General features: G+C 34.9%; 1 protein-coding gene across 1 annotated transcript; it reads left to right on the forward strand.

Annotated features, from left to right (window-relative positions):
• The first annotated feature begins 9,746 nt into the window (after positions 1-9,746).
• On the forward strand, positions 9,747-13,063 carry LOC144558359 (DNA double-strand break repair RAD50 ATPase). The gene is made up of 2 exons (XM_078307192.1): positions 9,747-10,226; positions 11,336-13,063. Exons 1-2 carry the CDS (start codon positions 10,014-10,016, stop codon positions 12,857-12,859), a joined length of 1,737 nt encoding a protein of 578 aa, XP_078163318.1. The 5' UTR covers positions 9,747-10,013; the 3' UTR covers positions 12,860-13,063.
• The last annotated feature ends 1,521 nt before the right edge of the window (positions 13,064-14,584 follow it).

Genomic DNA, 14,584 nt, shown 5'->3' on the forward strand with positions numbered 1-14,584 from the left:
CTTCAATTGGAGTGTTGTATTAGGATTGTAAATGCGCTATTATCTTGTCATATGGAGACACTACTTGAGTGCATCGGACACCTTCAATTTGAATGTTGCATTAGGGTTGTAAATGTCTTATTATCTTCCTATCTTGAGACACTACTAGAGTGCTCCAAACACCATCAATTTGAGTGTTGTATTAGGGCTGTAAATGCTCTATTATCTTGCTATCCGGAGACTCTACCAGAGTGCTCCAAATACCTTCAATTGGAGTGTTGTATTAGTGTTGTAAATGCCTCATTATCTTGCCATATAGAGACACGACTAGAGAGCTCCAAACACCATCAACTGGATGTTGTATTAGGGTTGTAAATACTCTATTATGTTGTCATATAGAAAGACTACTAGTGTGCTCCATGAAAGTTTAATTGGAGTGTTTTATTAGAATTACAACTACCATCTTATGTTGCCATCTGGAGAATCAATTAGAGTGCCCCAAATACCTTCAATTGGAGTATTGTATTAGTATTGTAAATGCCCTATTATCTTGCCATATAGAGTCACAATGATCTAAACACCATCAATTATTGTGTTGTATTAGGATGGTAAATGCCCTTTTATCTTGCCATATAGAGACACGACTAGAGAGCTCCAAACACCTTTCATTGAAGTGTTGTATTAGGGTTGTAAATGTCTTATTATCTTGTCAAATAGAGACACTACTAGATTGTTCCAAACAAGTTCAATTGGAGTATATTATTAAGGTTACAATTACACTCTTATGTTGCCATCTGGAAAAACACAACTAGAGTGCTCCAAACACCTTCAATTGGAGTGTTGTATTAGGATTGTAAATTCCCTATTATCTTGTCATATGGAGACACTACTTGAGTGCACCGGACACCTTCAATTGGAATGTTGCATTAGGGTTGTAAATGCCTTATTATCTTCCCATCTTGAGACATTACTAGAGTGCTCCAAACACCATCAATTGGAGTGTTGTATTAGGGTTGTAAATACTCTATTATGTTGTTATATAGAAACACTACTAGTGTGCTCCATGAAAGTTTAATTGGCGTGTTTTATTTGGATTACAACTACCATCTTATGTTGCCATCCGGAGAAACAATTAGAGTACCCAAATACTTTCAATTGGAGTATTGTATTAGTATTGTAAATGCCATATTATCTTGCCATATAGAGTAACAATTAGAGTGCTGTAAACACCATCAATTAATGTGTTGTATTAGGATGGTAAATGTCATTTTATCTTGCTATATAGACACGACTAGAGAGCTCCAAACACCTTTCATTGAAGTGTTGTATTAGGGTTGTAAATGCCCCTTTTATCTTGCCATATAGAGACACGACTAGAGTGCTCTAAACACCTTCAATTCGAGTGTTGTACTAAGGTTGTAAATGCCCTATTATCTTGCTTTCTAGAGACAACACTAGAGTGCTCCAAACACCTTCAATTCGAATGTTGTGTTAGGGATGTAAATGCCCTATTATTTTGCCATATAGTAACAATACTAAAGTGCTCCAAACACTTTCAATTGGAGGGTTGTATTAGGGTTGTAAATGCCATATTTTCTTGCCATATGGAAACACTACTAGAGTGCTCCAAACACCTTGAATTCGAGTGTTGTATTAGGGCTGTAAATGCTCTATTATCTTGCTTTTCGGAGACACTACCAGAGTGCTCCAAATACCTTCAATTGGAGTGTTGTATTAGGGTTGTAAATGCCTTATTATCTTACCAAATAGAGACACTACTAGAGTGCCCCAAACAAGTTCAATTGGGGTGATTTATTTGGGTTACAACTACCATCTTATTTTGCCATCTGGAGACACTACTAGAGTGCTCCAAACACCTTCAATTGGAGTGTTGTATTAGGATTGTAAATGCCCTATTATCATGCCATATAGAGTCACAACTAGAGTGCTCTAAACATCTTCAATTAGAGTGTTGTATTAGGGTTGTAAATGCCCCATTATCTTACTATATAGACTTGACTAGAGAGCTCCAAACACCTTCAATTGGAGTACTGTATTACAGTTATAAATGCCCTATTATCTTGCCATATTGAGTCCCAAGTAGAGTGCTCCAAGCACCTTCAATTCGAGTGTTGTATTAGGGTTGTAAATGCCCTATTACCTGGCCATATAGAGACACTAATAGAGTGTTAGAAACACCTTCAATTTGAGTGTTGTTTTAGGGTTACAACAACCCTCTTATGTTGCCATCCGGAGACATTACTAGAGTGCTCTAAACACCTTTAATTCGAGTGTTGTATTAGGATTGTAAATATCATATTATCTTGTCATATAGAGTCACAACTTGAGTGATCTAAACACCTTCAATTAGAGTGTTGTACTTGTTATGCAAATTCCTTATTATCTTGCCATCTGTAGACAACGAGAGTGCTCCAAACACCTTCAATTGGAGTGTTGTATTAGGATTGTAAATGCCCTATAATCTTGCCATTAGGAGACACTATGAGAGTGCTCCAAACACCTTCAATTAGAGTGTTATATTAGGGTTCTAAATGCCCTATTATCTTGCCATCCGGAGACACTACTTGTGTGCTCCAAACACCTTCAACTGTAGTTTTGTATTAGGGTTGTAAATTCCCTACTATTTTGCCATTTAGAGTCACAACTAGAGTGCTCTAACCACAATCAATTAGAGTGTCGTATTAGGGTCGTAAATGCCCCATTATCTTGCCATATAGAGACACGACTAGAGAGCCCCAAACCCCTTCAATTGGAGTGTTGTATTAGGTTTGTAAATGCTCTATTATTTTGCCATATTGAGTCACACCTAGAGTACTATAAACACCTTCAATTGGAGTGTTGTGTTAGGGTTGTAAATGTCTTATTATCTTGCCAAATAACACTACTAGAGTGTTCCAAACAAGTTCAATTGGAGTATATTATTAAGGTTACAATTACACTCTTATGTTGCCATCTGGAAACACAACTAGAGTGCTCCAAACACCTTCAATTGGAGTGTTGTATTAGGATTGTAAATGCGCTATTATCTTGTCATATGGAGACACTACTTGAGTGCATCGGACACCTTCAATTGGAATGTTGCATTAGGGTTGTAAATGTCTTATTATCTTCCCATCTTGAGACACTACTAGAGTGCTCCAAACACCATCAATTCGAGTGTTGTATTAGGGCTGTAAATGCTCTATTATCTTGCTATCCGGAGACACTACCAGAGTGCTCCAAATACCTTCAATTGGAGTGTTGTATTAGTGTTGTAAATGCCCCATTATCTTGCCATATAGAGACACGACTAGAGAGCTCCAAATACCATCAATTGGAATGTTGTATTAGGGTTGTAAATGCTCTATTATGTTGTCATATAGAAACACTACTAGTGTACTCCATGAAAGTTTAATTGGAGTGTTTTATTAGAATTACAACTACCATCTTATGTTGCCATCCGGAGAAACAATTAGAGTGCCCCAAATACCTTTAATTGGAGTATTGTATTAGTATTGTAAATGCCCTATTATCTTGCCATATAGAGTCACAATGATCTAAACACCATCAATTACTGTGTTGTATTAGGATGGTAAATGCACTTTTATCTTGCCATATAGAGACACGACTAGAGAGCTCCAAACACCTTTCATTGAAGTGTTGTATTAGGGTTGTAAATGCCCCTTTTATCTTGCCATATAGAGACACGACTAGAGTGCTCTAAACACCTTCAATTCGAGTGTTGTACTAAGGTTGTAAATGCCCTATTATCTTGCCTTCTAGAGACAACACTAGAGTGCTCCAAACACCTTCAATTCGAATGTTGTGTTAGGGATGTAAATGCCCTATTATTTTGCCATATAGAAACAATACTAGTGCTCCAAACACTTTCAATTGGAGGGTTGTATTAGGGTTGTAAATGCCATATTATCTTGCCATATGGAAACACTACTAGAGTGCTCCAAACACCTTCAATTCAAGTGTTGTATTAGGGCTGTAAATGCTCTATTATCTTGCTATCCGGAGACACAACCAGAGTGTTCCAAATACGTTCAATTGGAGTGTTGTATTAGTGTTGTAAATGCCCCATTATCTTGCCATATAGACACGACTAGAGAGCTCCAAATACCATCAATTGGAATGTTGTATTAGGGTTGTAAATGCTCTATTATGTTGTCATATAGAAACACTACTAGTGTGCTCCATAAAAGTTTAATTGGAGTGTTTTATTAGAATTACAACTGCCCTCTTATGTTGTCATCTGGAGAAACTATTATAGTGCTCCAAATAACTTCAATTGGAGTATTGTATTAGTATTGTAAATGCCCTATTATCTTGCCATATAGAGTCACAATTAGAGTGCTGTAAACACCATCAATTAATGTGTTGTATGAGGGTTGTACATACATTTTTATCTTGCCATATAGAGTCATAACTAGAGTGCTCTAAAAACTTTCAATTTGAGTGTTGTACTAGGATTGTAAATGCCCTATTATCTTACCTTCTAGAGACAACACTAGAGTTCTCCAAACACCTTCAATTGGAATGTTGTGTTAGGGCCTGCTCAGTTGATGGGTGACTGTCATGGTCTGGTCGATTCAGTTCCCGGTCTGATTTGGATTCAGTGCCTTCTTGGCTGTGATCTGCATACAGAGGACATTATCGATAGGGTCCTATCACTCTAATCAAGCAAGGATGATCAATTTGCATCCACATAATGCACAGTTCTCTGTGCGTTTTTTGTTTTGTTTAGCTGTGTGTTTTTCAAAAACACTAGTTATCTAATCTTATATAACAGCTACTTTGTAACTTTTTCAATGAATTAAATTGCCTTCGGGGTTTTAGTAATAAAAAAAAACAAACAAACAAACAAACATCCATTTTGGATGAAAATTATACGCCAGTTTGACTGGGGCCGGAGCAAACTCCCAAGGACCCATAAGACGATAAAAAGGAGGGAAAATCAGTATCAATCCGGGTGAAATTTCCAAACAAATAACGTGCAAAAAGCGAGAGCTGAAAGTCAATTTACAGCGAGAAAGCAAAACAAACAGTTCTCAAAAGAACCTCCTTCCTCTGTGAAATCACTGTTGCGGGTCGATTGGAGGGGACAAAGGATTCTATTCGCCTATTCCAAAAGCACAAAATGTTTGTTAACATGAGAAAAAAATCAATGACTGTTACAGAGAAACGATTTCGTTGAAAAGTGGCGTGCTGTTAGGACCAAGAATCTCCGCAAAGAGCAACAAAGGGACAATCCAACCTGAAAGGTCTAACCATGGACCATAATCTTCTTTTCATCTTAAATAAAATAATGATAAATAAATGGATAGATAGATAGATAGATAGATAGATACAGATAAAAGATAAAAAGATAGATCGAGTGCCTTTTTAGCTGTAATCAAATTATCAAACTACTTCGTTGGTATAAAGCGTGGACTGTTTTTACATGTAGTGTTGCAACTTGCAAAGATTAACACTTGCGTGGATAATTTCTTCTATCATGCATTATTTTTGTACGTTTTTTATGTGTATAAGAATGGAATGAAAATATTGCAATTTCCTAATGAACAGAAAAATAATATAATCATATTTAATGATAATATTTGACCAGTTCAGTTTATATTTTAATAACAATATCAATAACTATAATAATAATTATTATTATTACTATTATAATTATTATTATTAAAACAACAGTGGTAATGAGAACGTTAGAATCTCTAAAAGATCTAACTATAATATAAAGTAACCTTCATTTTAATACAAATTATATTGTAATTAATTTTACAAATTAATTTTACCCATCTATAGCATTTCTAAATAATTTTAAGAAAAATAACAATGACAAAAAAAATGTCACAATGTGAACGACCTACTGAACGATTATCAACACCTCAAAAGCAAGCTTACATATATTTTTAATTGGAATCTATATAAATTGTACATCAATTTTTTTTTGTAATTTTGAAAACCGATTGGTTATCTATTAGCAGTTTGAAAATTGACGTTTAGTTTTTATCAACACTTGAACGATGATTAGATGAGTCTCATTTGTTTAAAAAAAAAAAAAACATTGCACAACTTATTTAAACTATAAAAAGTATATCAATCTTTTTGTTTTATTTATATTGTTGATAAGAGTTTGATTTCTTGTCGTGTCGTAAAATAATAGTTGTATTTTTATACACCTTTGGAATAATCTTAATACATATTGTCTTTCCTCAAAAAAAAAAAATTTGTCAGATAAATGGGGCGGTGGCGGAGGCCATCATTTCTGTAAATAATCTTAAATAACATTTATTAAAATTTAAAGACGTTATTTTTTATTGGAAAAAACACAGTAATTCTCAGTTATTGTGGAAAAAAAATATTGAAAAACGAGGAGTATGAAATACAATCCACAAAATTCTTCACAAAAGGATTAATAATAGTCACAACAAAAGTTCTAAGAATATAAATTCGGCTCGAATATTCCTATTAACGCACTAAGCTAACTGGAACCAATTTCAAAAAAGGTGTTTCATTAGAGATTACAAAGGCATAATAATATTCATTAATCCATATCAGAATATCCTATAAATCAACCATTGTTGCGCTCGAGACCAGTGAGCGGGCCCATATTTTTATTGAATAGTTCATCTAATTCCAACGGTACAATGGTACAAAGGAAAAAACACAAATTTTGCTACGAGTAGGTTCATCTGTCAGAGCTTTATTAGGTTCCCGTGGCTTGGGTTTTGTATTTTGTAATTGTATAAAGATCGAGCAATTTATTTTAGTATGTACGAGGACAAAACTAGTGCAACTTCTCTGAGTTAGCCTCTTCACAGCGCTTTCATCAAAGACAAGAAACAAAAGAATTACTACCCCCATCAATTATCAACCAATTTGTAATTAATTGTATGCATATATTCATGTATATGGAGGAATATTATTTATTCATAGAAAATATTAAATAATATAGAAAAAAAAAGTAAGAGTACTTTCGATTTTCGATGCATAGAAGAATTGCAGAAATTATCTCGATTCAAACTTAAGATCGGTAAAAAGATTCCCGATGCAAAGGTTATTTTTTCTGATTACCTATAATTCTCTGTAGATCAAACAAACTCTGAGGCTTTAGAAAAAAGTAGCCTGCAGATTTCTTGTCTTGATTGCCATAGAAGTTTTACGCATGTTTATTATTTTTATTTTTTTGATAAAAGTGGGTCATTCCCACTTGTTTCTTATTGAAACAAAGACAATTCCATTGTACAAAAAGAATAGGAGTAGAGTTCTTATAACAAAACATAAGTAACTAGATAACAGCAAAAATAAAAGACATTAGATAGCTAAGTAAAGGCAAAACAGTAACTAAGTAATACAAAACAAAGAACTAAGTGTCATTAGAGCAAGTAGAGCAGGAAGCCCTCATGAAGCTAGCGTATGATGAAGTACTAGGAGAATGAGAAGAAGAGAATGCAGGGGAGACAGTGTCTGAAATAGAGGACAGCATATTAGTATCTCCAACGAGCTCAACTCTGCCTCTCAGGTAGGCAGACAGACCCGTCTCCTCTAATCCAAGTCCGGGAGTATCCTCTGAAAGGTATCCCTCGCCTAGGGTATCGGAATCTGATTGGGTACAATTCTTATCCATCCAAATTTCGAATCAGTAGAAATTCTATGTATCAGAAACGAAAGAAATTTTCTCTCTTTTTTTATATTATTTTATAATCTTTTTATAAATAAAAAATTATCTGTAATATTTATTATATTCATTCCTTTGAGAGATCTTCTCGTATGCTGGTTTAGCATCAGACCCATTTTGAATGTATTTGGATAAAGTGAGAATGATTAGAATAGAGGGCTATTTATAATTAGGGACTATTCGTAATAGCAATGTGTATTTAAACAATATTTTTGCTATTTGGAACAGCTTGAACAGTCGTTATTTTTTGTTCCTTGTAAATGTTATAATAGCTACTCTTCATAAGTGTGAAGAGAAAAAAAAAAATTCCTCTTGGATTTTTACTAATATAGTTCTGAAATAACAAAGTTGACACCACTTCTGTTATCTCCACATCATGACAATTCGTTTAAAACTCCGCTTATCTATCTTTTATCTTAATTAGCACATTGTTAACACTGTTTTTTCTCAATTACATGTATTCACTATTCTAAATATACAATCCAAACAATATTTTTAATAATTTAAATAATATTATTTTTCTACTAATATAAAACTCAGTATATTTTTCTCTATTTTCATCTATTAATCTCGAATTTCACTATTTCTATCTACTGATCAATATTTTTATTATAGGCCTGAATAAATTATAAGCGACAAAATCAAAGTAATGAAAGGGGTGAGAGGCTCCACCGCTCCAGTCTCTTTACCCACCCCCAACTTATATGAAAACACCTACATGTCTCATTGGACGGTAGTTGCTAAAGTTTTCAAACTGTTAATACAGGAGGCATAACATGGAGACACGAAACATTTTATTATGGAAAATGTCCAAGCACATCTCTCTCTCTCTCTCTCTCTCTCTCTCTCTCTCTCTCTCTCTCTGTTGGTGAAATGATTTTGTCCATTCCCATACTGTAGCACCAATAGACTCTTTGGCTTCGTCAAAAGGGAAAAAAATGAATAAATAAACAAAAAGAAGAGACCAAACAGGACCAACTGGTCATGTTGCTGGTGCATTTGTCCGTATACTTGGCTTGCATGTGAATTGCTAATTTTCTCTAATATTACAAAATCCAGGCACCTAATGCGTTGAATAATACAAGCGCAAAAGTACAGTGTGGTATTCTCGTCATGATTCAAACTCAATATCATTGTATTTAAAAATTAAGAAGGCAACTGAAATGCACTATGCCAGTGAAGTGTCTATCCATTAAATATTAGATTTGTTATATTAAGGCAGAGAATTACTTAAGGTATGTATAGTTATTCCAAATTTTTTTGGTGGGATTAATTCTTCTTGTTATTTTATTTGAATGAGTCTTACTTTTGTTGTGTCCTACTTTGTTTTATGGTATCGACATCAATTGATTAATTAATTAATGCAGGTATGTTCATTTATTAACCTTTTACCTTTATCTTCCATATTTGCCAAGGCCAATTATACTTAGTTCAAACAACGGTAATTAACTTTAATTAATGAAGTCTCAAGTACATATTATTTTTCTGGATATATATGCCAGCTTATAATAAATCTCAAAGCACGTGCCTTTGTATATGATTAAACAGACGTGCTAATTACATAATTTGACTTTCAATAATTATTACAAACATAATTACTCTTTTTATTTTATTTTCATTATTGACGTGCTAATTACAACATTATTTGACTTTATGGAAAATCCCAACCGTATAAATACATTCTGCACGAATCTCAAAGCACACATAGTACTGATCCCCCTACATCACCCCCGAATAGGCACCGGACACGTCGGTCACGCAAAAGTTGAGATATCTCAGAGGATACGCACTCGTAATTGGCGACGTAGATCCAATCTACATTCTGTAGACCTGGATTCTATAAACTAGCGATTGTACATTACAGAATGTGGCGAATCATTGTAATGGTTTTAAGTTTTTAACCTGTTACACCACACGACATGGTATTCTATACGGTCTTGAAAGAATCCGGATAATGGATGCAGTACCCGTTAACGAGAAGCATAATTCAACACCATTTATTCCGAATAATTGATAATGTGATGCTCTTTACTTTTATAGACAAAATAAGTAGCTTTTGTCATTCCTCCCCCGTCCCCTCACTCTGGCACACCTCCTTAGGTTCTTTTTAGAAAAACAGAGCTATAAAGCTAAAGCAAATCCAGTCTGACCTCTCTCTCTCTCTCTCTCTCTCTCTCCCACTCCTCTTCTCTCTCTCCTAGTCCACCACGGCCCACCTTCCTTTTCCTTCGTTACAACGCAACCCAAACTAAGATTTTCAGAATCCCAATACCTCTCCCTCTCTCTCTCTCACTGATATGACCAGACCAGCATTGGGTTTTGATCAAATAGCTTCTCTTTCTGCATGGCTTCTTCGGCTCAGCTTGCTGGAGTCCAAAGACAAGAGCTTCAATCCGCCATTGCCAAAGCGATCGAGTTAAGAGCTCTCCATGCGGCGCTCTTGCAAGGGAGTAGCGGTAGCAGCCCCCTTATTAGACTACCTCAAGCTGGTGCTTCTCCTTCTATCTCTAGAGTCCCAAATCAGTTCACAGCTGAAGATTACCCCGTTTTCACCCCTGTAAGTGCTTCGATTTTTGTTCAGCCATTGATTCTGGCGACATGTTAACAGTTGTTTTTAGACTCAGTAGGGTTTTATTCGAGTGAAAAATGAGAATCTTACCCGGTTGGTGGCTATGAATAGATTTGATTTGTTGATTTCTGAAGTGAAATATTGCATTAATTATCAAGATTGGGGCTTTAGTGACCAATTAATTGGGGGCTGGTACTATTTGGATTTAGTTGTGTTTCTTTATTGAGGACGGTTCAATGCCCCCATTTTTTTGGCTCCATCATGCCTCAATTTTTTAAAACTTTAATAACTCAAAATTTGAAACTTAAAAGTCAAAATAAAACCGTTGGATATGATCTACGTCATTTTATCTATGCACATATAAAATATTACGACATTTCAACTTTGTTTTGGTTTTCATCAAGAGATTGTAAAAAATGTATTAATGTGGATAATTTGTAGACGTTGATTTTTCAACTTATTAATTCATATAAAAATAAAATTTAATGTGATAATATTTTATGAGCATATAGAGAAAATAACGTAGATCGCATCTAACGATTTTATTTTGACATTTATAATTTAAATTTTGAGTTATTAAAGTTTTTAAAAATGGAGGCATTTGAACTCTCATTTTCTTTATTATAGGTGTTTAGGTTAGTATTTTTCAATTTGGAATTTTTGTTTGGTATTTTCTCTGTTAAGGTTGTTGGGATTTATTTACAACATGTGTAGATGGAACCTCTCTGTACAGACTGATTCATTATTAGATTTAGGCATATTATTTTAATCTTAGGACTTAGGAGGCCATTCTCTCCTTTCAGTACTTAAAATTGAGCAGCAACATTAACTTGGTTACTATGACTAACCTGTTCAACCAGAATAACATAAATCCAGGATATTTTTTTCCTTTTAATTTTGCATACTAGTAATTACATTTTTCTCCATTTATTCTTCTGAAGTGGCGTAATGGAAGTTTTTCACTGTTCTAATTATAAAAAATCTAGTAACCACAAATAAATATCAACTACATTAATAATAGTTACCTTTTTTCCAACTACTAGATAGTACAAAATGTTTTTGTATTTATTATTGTTATCCATGATGTTAAATTTTAGAGCTATGAGGAGTCATTGCTGAGAAACAACTCGATTTGTCCTGAGAACCGGAGCTTATCAGAAACCTGGAGCGGTATTGGGCTCGAAAGGGAAAGAGAACATGATACCGTAACTCGGGATGAAGAATCAACCTCCATAGAGTATGAAAACCCGAACAACCTCTCTTCTTCAAACAGCGAACCCCCAAATCTTTTCTCAGCCTCAATTGAGCACCACCTCCTGAAACGGGTCCACTGCACCAACCACCTTCTTACCCCACTTTCACTAAGTGCCCCTGAATTTGTCCCCAAGGCCGCCTCCTGTCGAACAAGCTCTGGTGATCTCAAAGCTGTAACCACTTGCAACACTTGTAAACCTGCCACCATTAACAAAGCTGACCTTACACAACCAATGTCAGTTCAAGCACCAATTAAAAAACCACATAAGACCCAGATTCTTTCATGGCTGTTTCATAAATCCAACAAGAAAAAGTCAAAAGCAAGGTCTGCCTCATCACCAAACACAGTTGCGGGGTCAGAGAACATGTCCCACTTATTGAATGAATGGGGTGTTATTTCAATTGAATCATTAAAGAAGGAATTGGTTGAAGCAAATCAAGGCAGAGATGCAGCACTTTCTGAGGTGGCAGATATGAGAGGTTCACTTGGGGAACTGACAAACAAGCTTTTCAGTTTAGAGGCATATTGTGAAGAATTAAAAAAGGCCCTAAAACAAGCTGTAAATTCAAAAAATGCCCAAGCAGTTGACCGGTCAAACCTTTCTAAAAGAACTAAATCTATAAGCATTGCTAGAGATAATAATTTTTTACCAGTTAGTCATGAAGTAATGGTAGAGGGTTTCTTACAAGTGGTGTCAGAGGCCCGCTTGTCAGTGAAACAGTTGTGCAAGGCTCTGATCAACCAGACTGAAGAATCCGATGGCTTTGGTTTGTTGGAGAGACTGAACTCCCTTCTCCAGCCCTATCAGGTCATAATCGGCAACAACAATTGTGTATCAAAATCTGTGCTGTACCACTTAGAGGCAGTATTGAATCAATCCCTGTACCAGGACTTTGAGAACTGTAGTTATTGCAAGAATGGGTGCCCCAAATTTCTCGACCCAAAGAAAGAATGCCACGACAAATTCTCTTCCTTTGTAGCACTGCGAAACCTTAGCTGGAATGAGGTTTTGCGAAAAGGTACAAAATATTACTCTGAAGATTTCAGTAGATTTTGCGACCAAAAAATGAGTTGCATTGTTTCTTGTCTTGGCTGGTCTAAGCCATGGCCGGAACAGCTTTTGCAATGTTTTTTTGTTGCTGCTAAGTGCATTTGGTTGTTGCATTTATTGGCATTTTCTTTTAGCCCACCACTTGCTATATTGCGGGTGGAGGAAGATAGAGGGTTTGATCCGGTGTATATGGAGGAGATTGTGTTAGAGAGGCAGAGAGGTCAGATACCAGGCCAAGTTAAGGTCATGGTTATGCCTGGCTTCTATGTGCAAGATAGAGTTCTCAAATGCCGGGTACTTTGCATGTACCGTTAATGACTTTCTTTTGAGCAATTCGGCATTCTAACAAGTAGCATTGCTAAACTGGTGTTTCGTTTATGGTAATTGTAATTTATTTCTTTGTTTACTTTTAATGTTGTTATAGTTGTGCGGAAATTATAGGTGTGAAAAACAATTGAGTCTAATTTGCAAGTTGTGTAATTTTATTGTGTGCGGATGCGATTCCAAAAGGCTTGACTACCTGGAATTTGAATATGACACCCAAAATACCTTTTTTTTTGGGTCTAATGCAAAAAAATATATGTGACATATCGCCTTTTATAGAGATCCTTCATCTAAAAAGATAATTTAGATGACAAAATACATGCGGGGGTTATGATACTTTCGAAAGAGGGGCATGTTTTTCTCCTAACAAAGTTGGCAGTGTATGATTTTGCGTAGTCGTAGATGGCTTATTTGCGTTTGTTTTTATGGTATTCAATTACACATTCAACATTACCCATAGGTTCTCAAACAGCGTGAATGCATTTTGTGACACAAAACACCACTACATTTGCGATACAAAAGGCATATGACGGTTTGTATTACAAATTCATTTGTGATGCTTGAGAACGTAAATTGTTCGATTAAATAAATGCATCATCCATCACAATACAATCTCACAAGTGAACACTATATGAAATCAAATGTTGATTAACTAAAAAAATGCTTCTATATGAACCTCACTGAACATTTTTACCGACCCTATTACTTGTTGATGTCCCTATAAAATGTGAACAATGTTAGTTTTTTGAATTGCTGTAGAAGTTTGATATGAATAAATATATGTCTCATGCCCACAGTGATTAAACGTCGCTTATAAATGATAAAATAGATAAAACATCAACTACACTCTAAAGCCTAAAACTTATTCTGAAATTAAAAAATCCAATAAATTCTCTAAATTAAAATATTAACTGATGTGGTTGTTTGTAGCGGCTCATAAGCTCATTCCCTCTCCTGTATTGAGTCGCTATGAATAGATAATTATATATGTCACCATCTAATCAGAATCTACACCAGTATCAAAGGGTTCCATCACTTCCATGCATTCCACTTCGGTCTGAATATGAACAAAAATATTTGTTTTGTTTTTTTGTCATTCTCTTCTCAGAAAAATGGAATCTATGAATAGGAGCGACTCAACCATTTGTTTTTTCTTTCTTTCTTTTAAATAGTAAACTTGTGATATAGCCCCTGGGGTTGTGGGTTCCGAGCCCCACGGTTTGCAAGGCTCATTAATCTCCTTTTTTTTTTTTTTTTTTTCTTTCTTTTCACAGTCAACAAAAAAATTGGAAATAAGTATAGTTAATGTTAATTAATAAAAAAAGTTTTGAACCTAGAAATACTAAAGGACTCTTTTCAACCTTAAGCACGGTAATTAAGTATCTACATGATCCGCAAGATAACTTTTGAAGACCAAGACAACTAAAATTACTCTGTTCAAAGTTTAATTCCAAAAGCTGTGTGGTTTTTTTAGAACCAACTTTTGATTTACTGACTGAATTAATATTTCTTGTGTGAGAGATCGCAGTCTTTAAAATTATCCGACTGAAGAATCAATTTTAGATATTTTAATTTTTAAGGTTTGAGATGTCAAACAAAATAAAATGTAATTATTTCTCTTAATGTCCTATTGTTCTTGAAAGTTGTCTATCAGGTCTATTCCAACTATCCTTATGGTCAAATACCACGACAGGTATGGCATCTAATTGCTGATCT

The sequence above is a fragment of the Carex rostrata genome, chromosome 8 (genome assembly GCF_964058835.1).
Source record: "Carex rostrata chromosome 8, lpCarRost1.2, whole genome shotgun sequence".
Lineage (NCBI taxonomy): Eukaryota > Viridiplantae > Streptophyta > Magnoliopsida > Poales > Cyperaceae > Carex > Carex rostrata.

Bases quoted from the DNA above. Each gene is read 5' to 3' on its own strand.
- LOC144558359 (XM_078307192.1), top strand. From the start codon at position 10,014: ATGGCTTCTTCGGCTCAGCTTGCTGGAGTCCAAAGACAAGAGCTTCAA. The intron at 10,227-11,335 runs GTAAGTGCTTCG...GTTAAATTTTAG, and splicing joins ATTACCCCGTTTTCACCCCT to AGCTATGAGGAGTCATTGCT.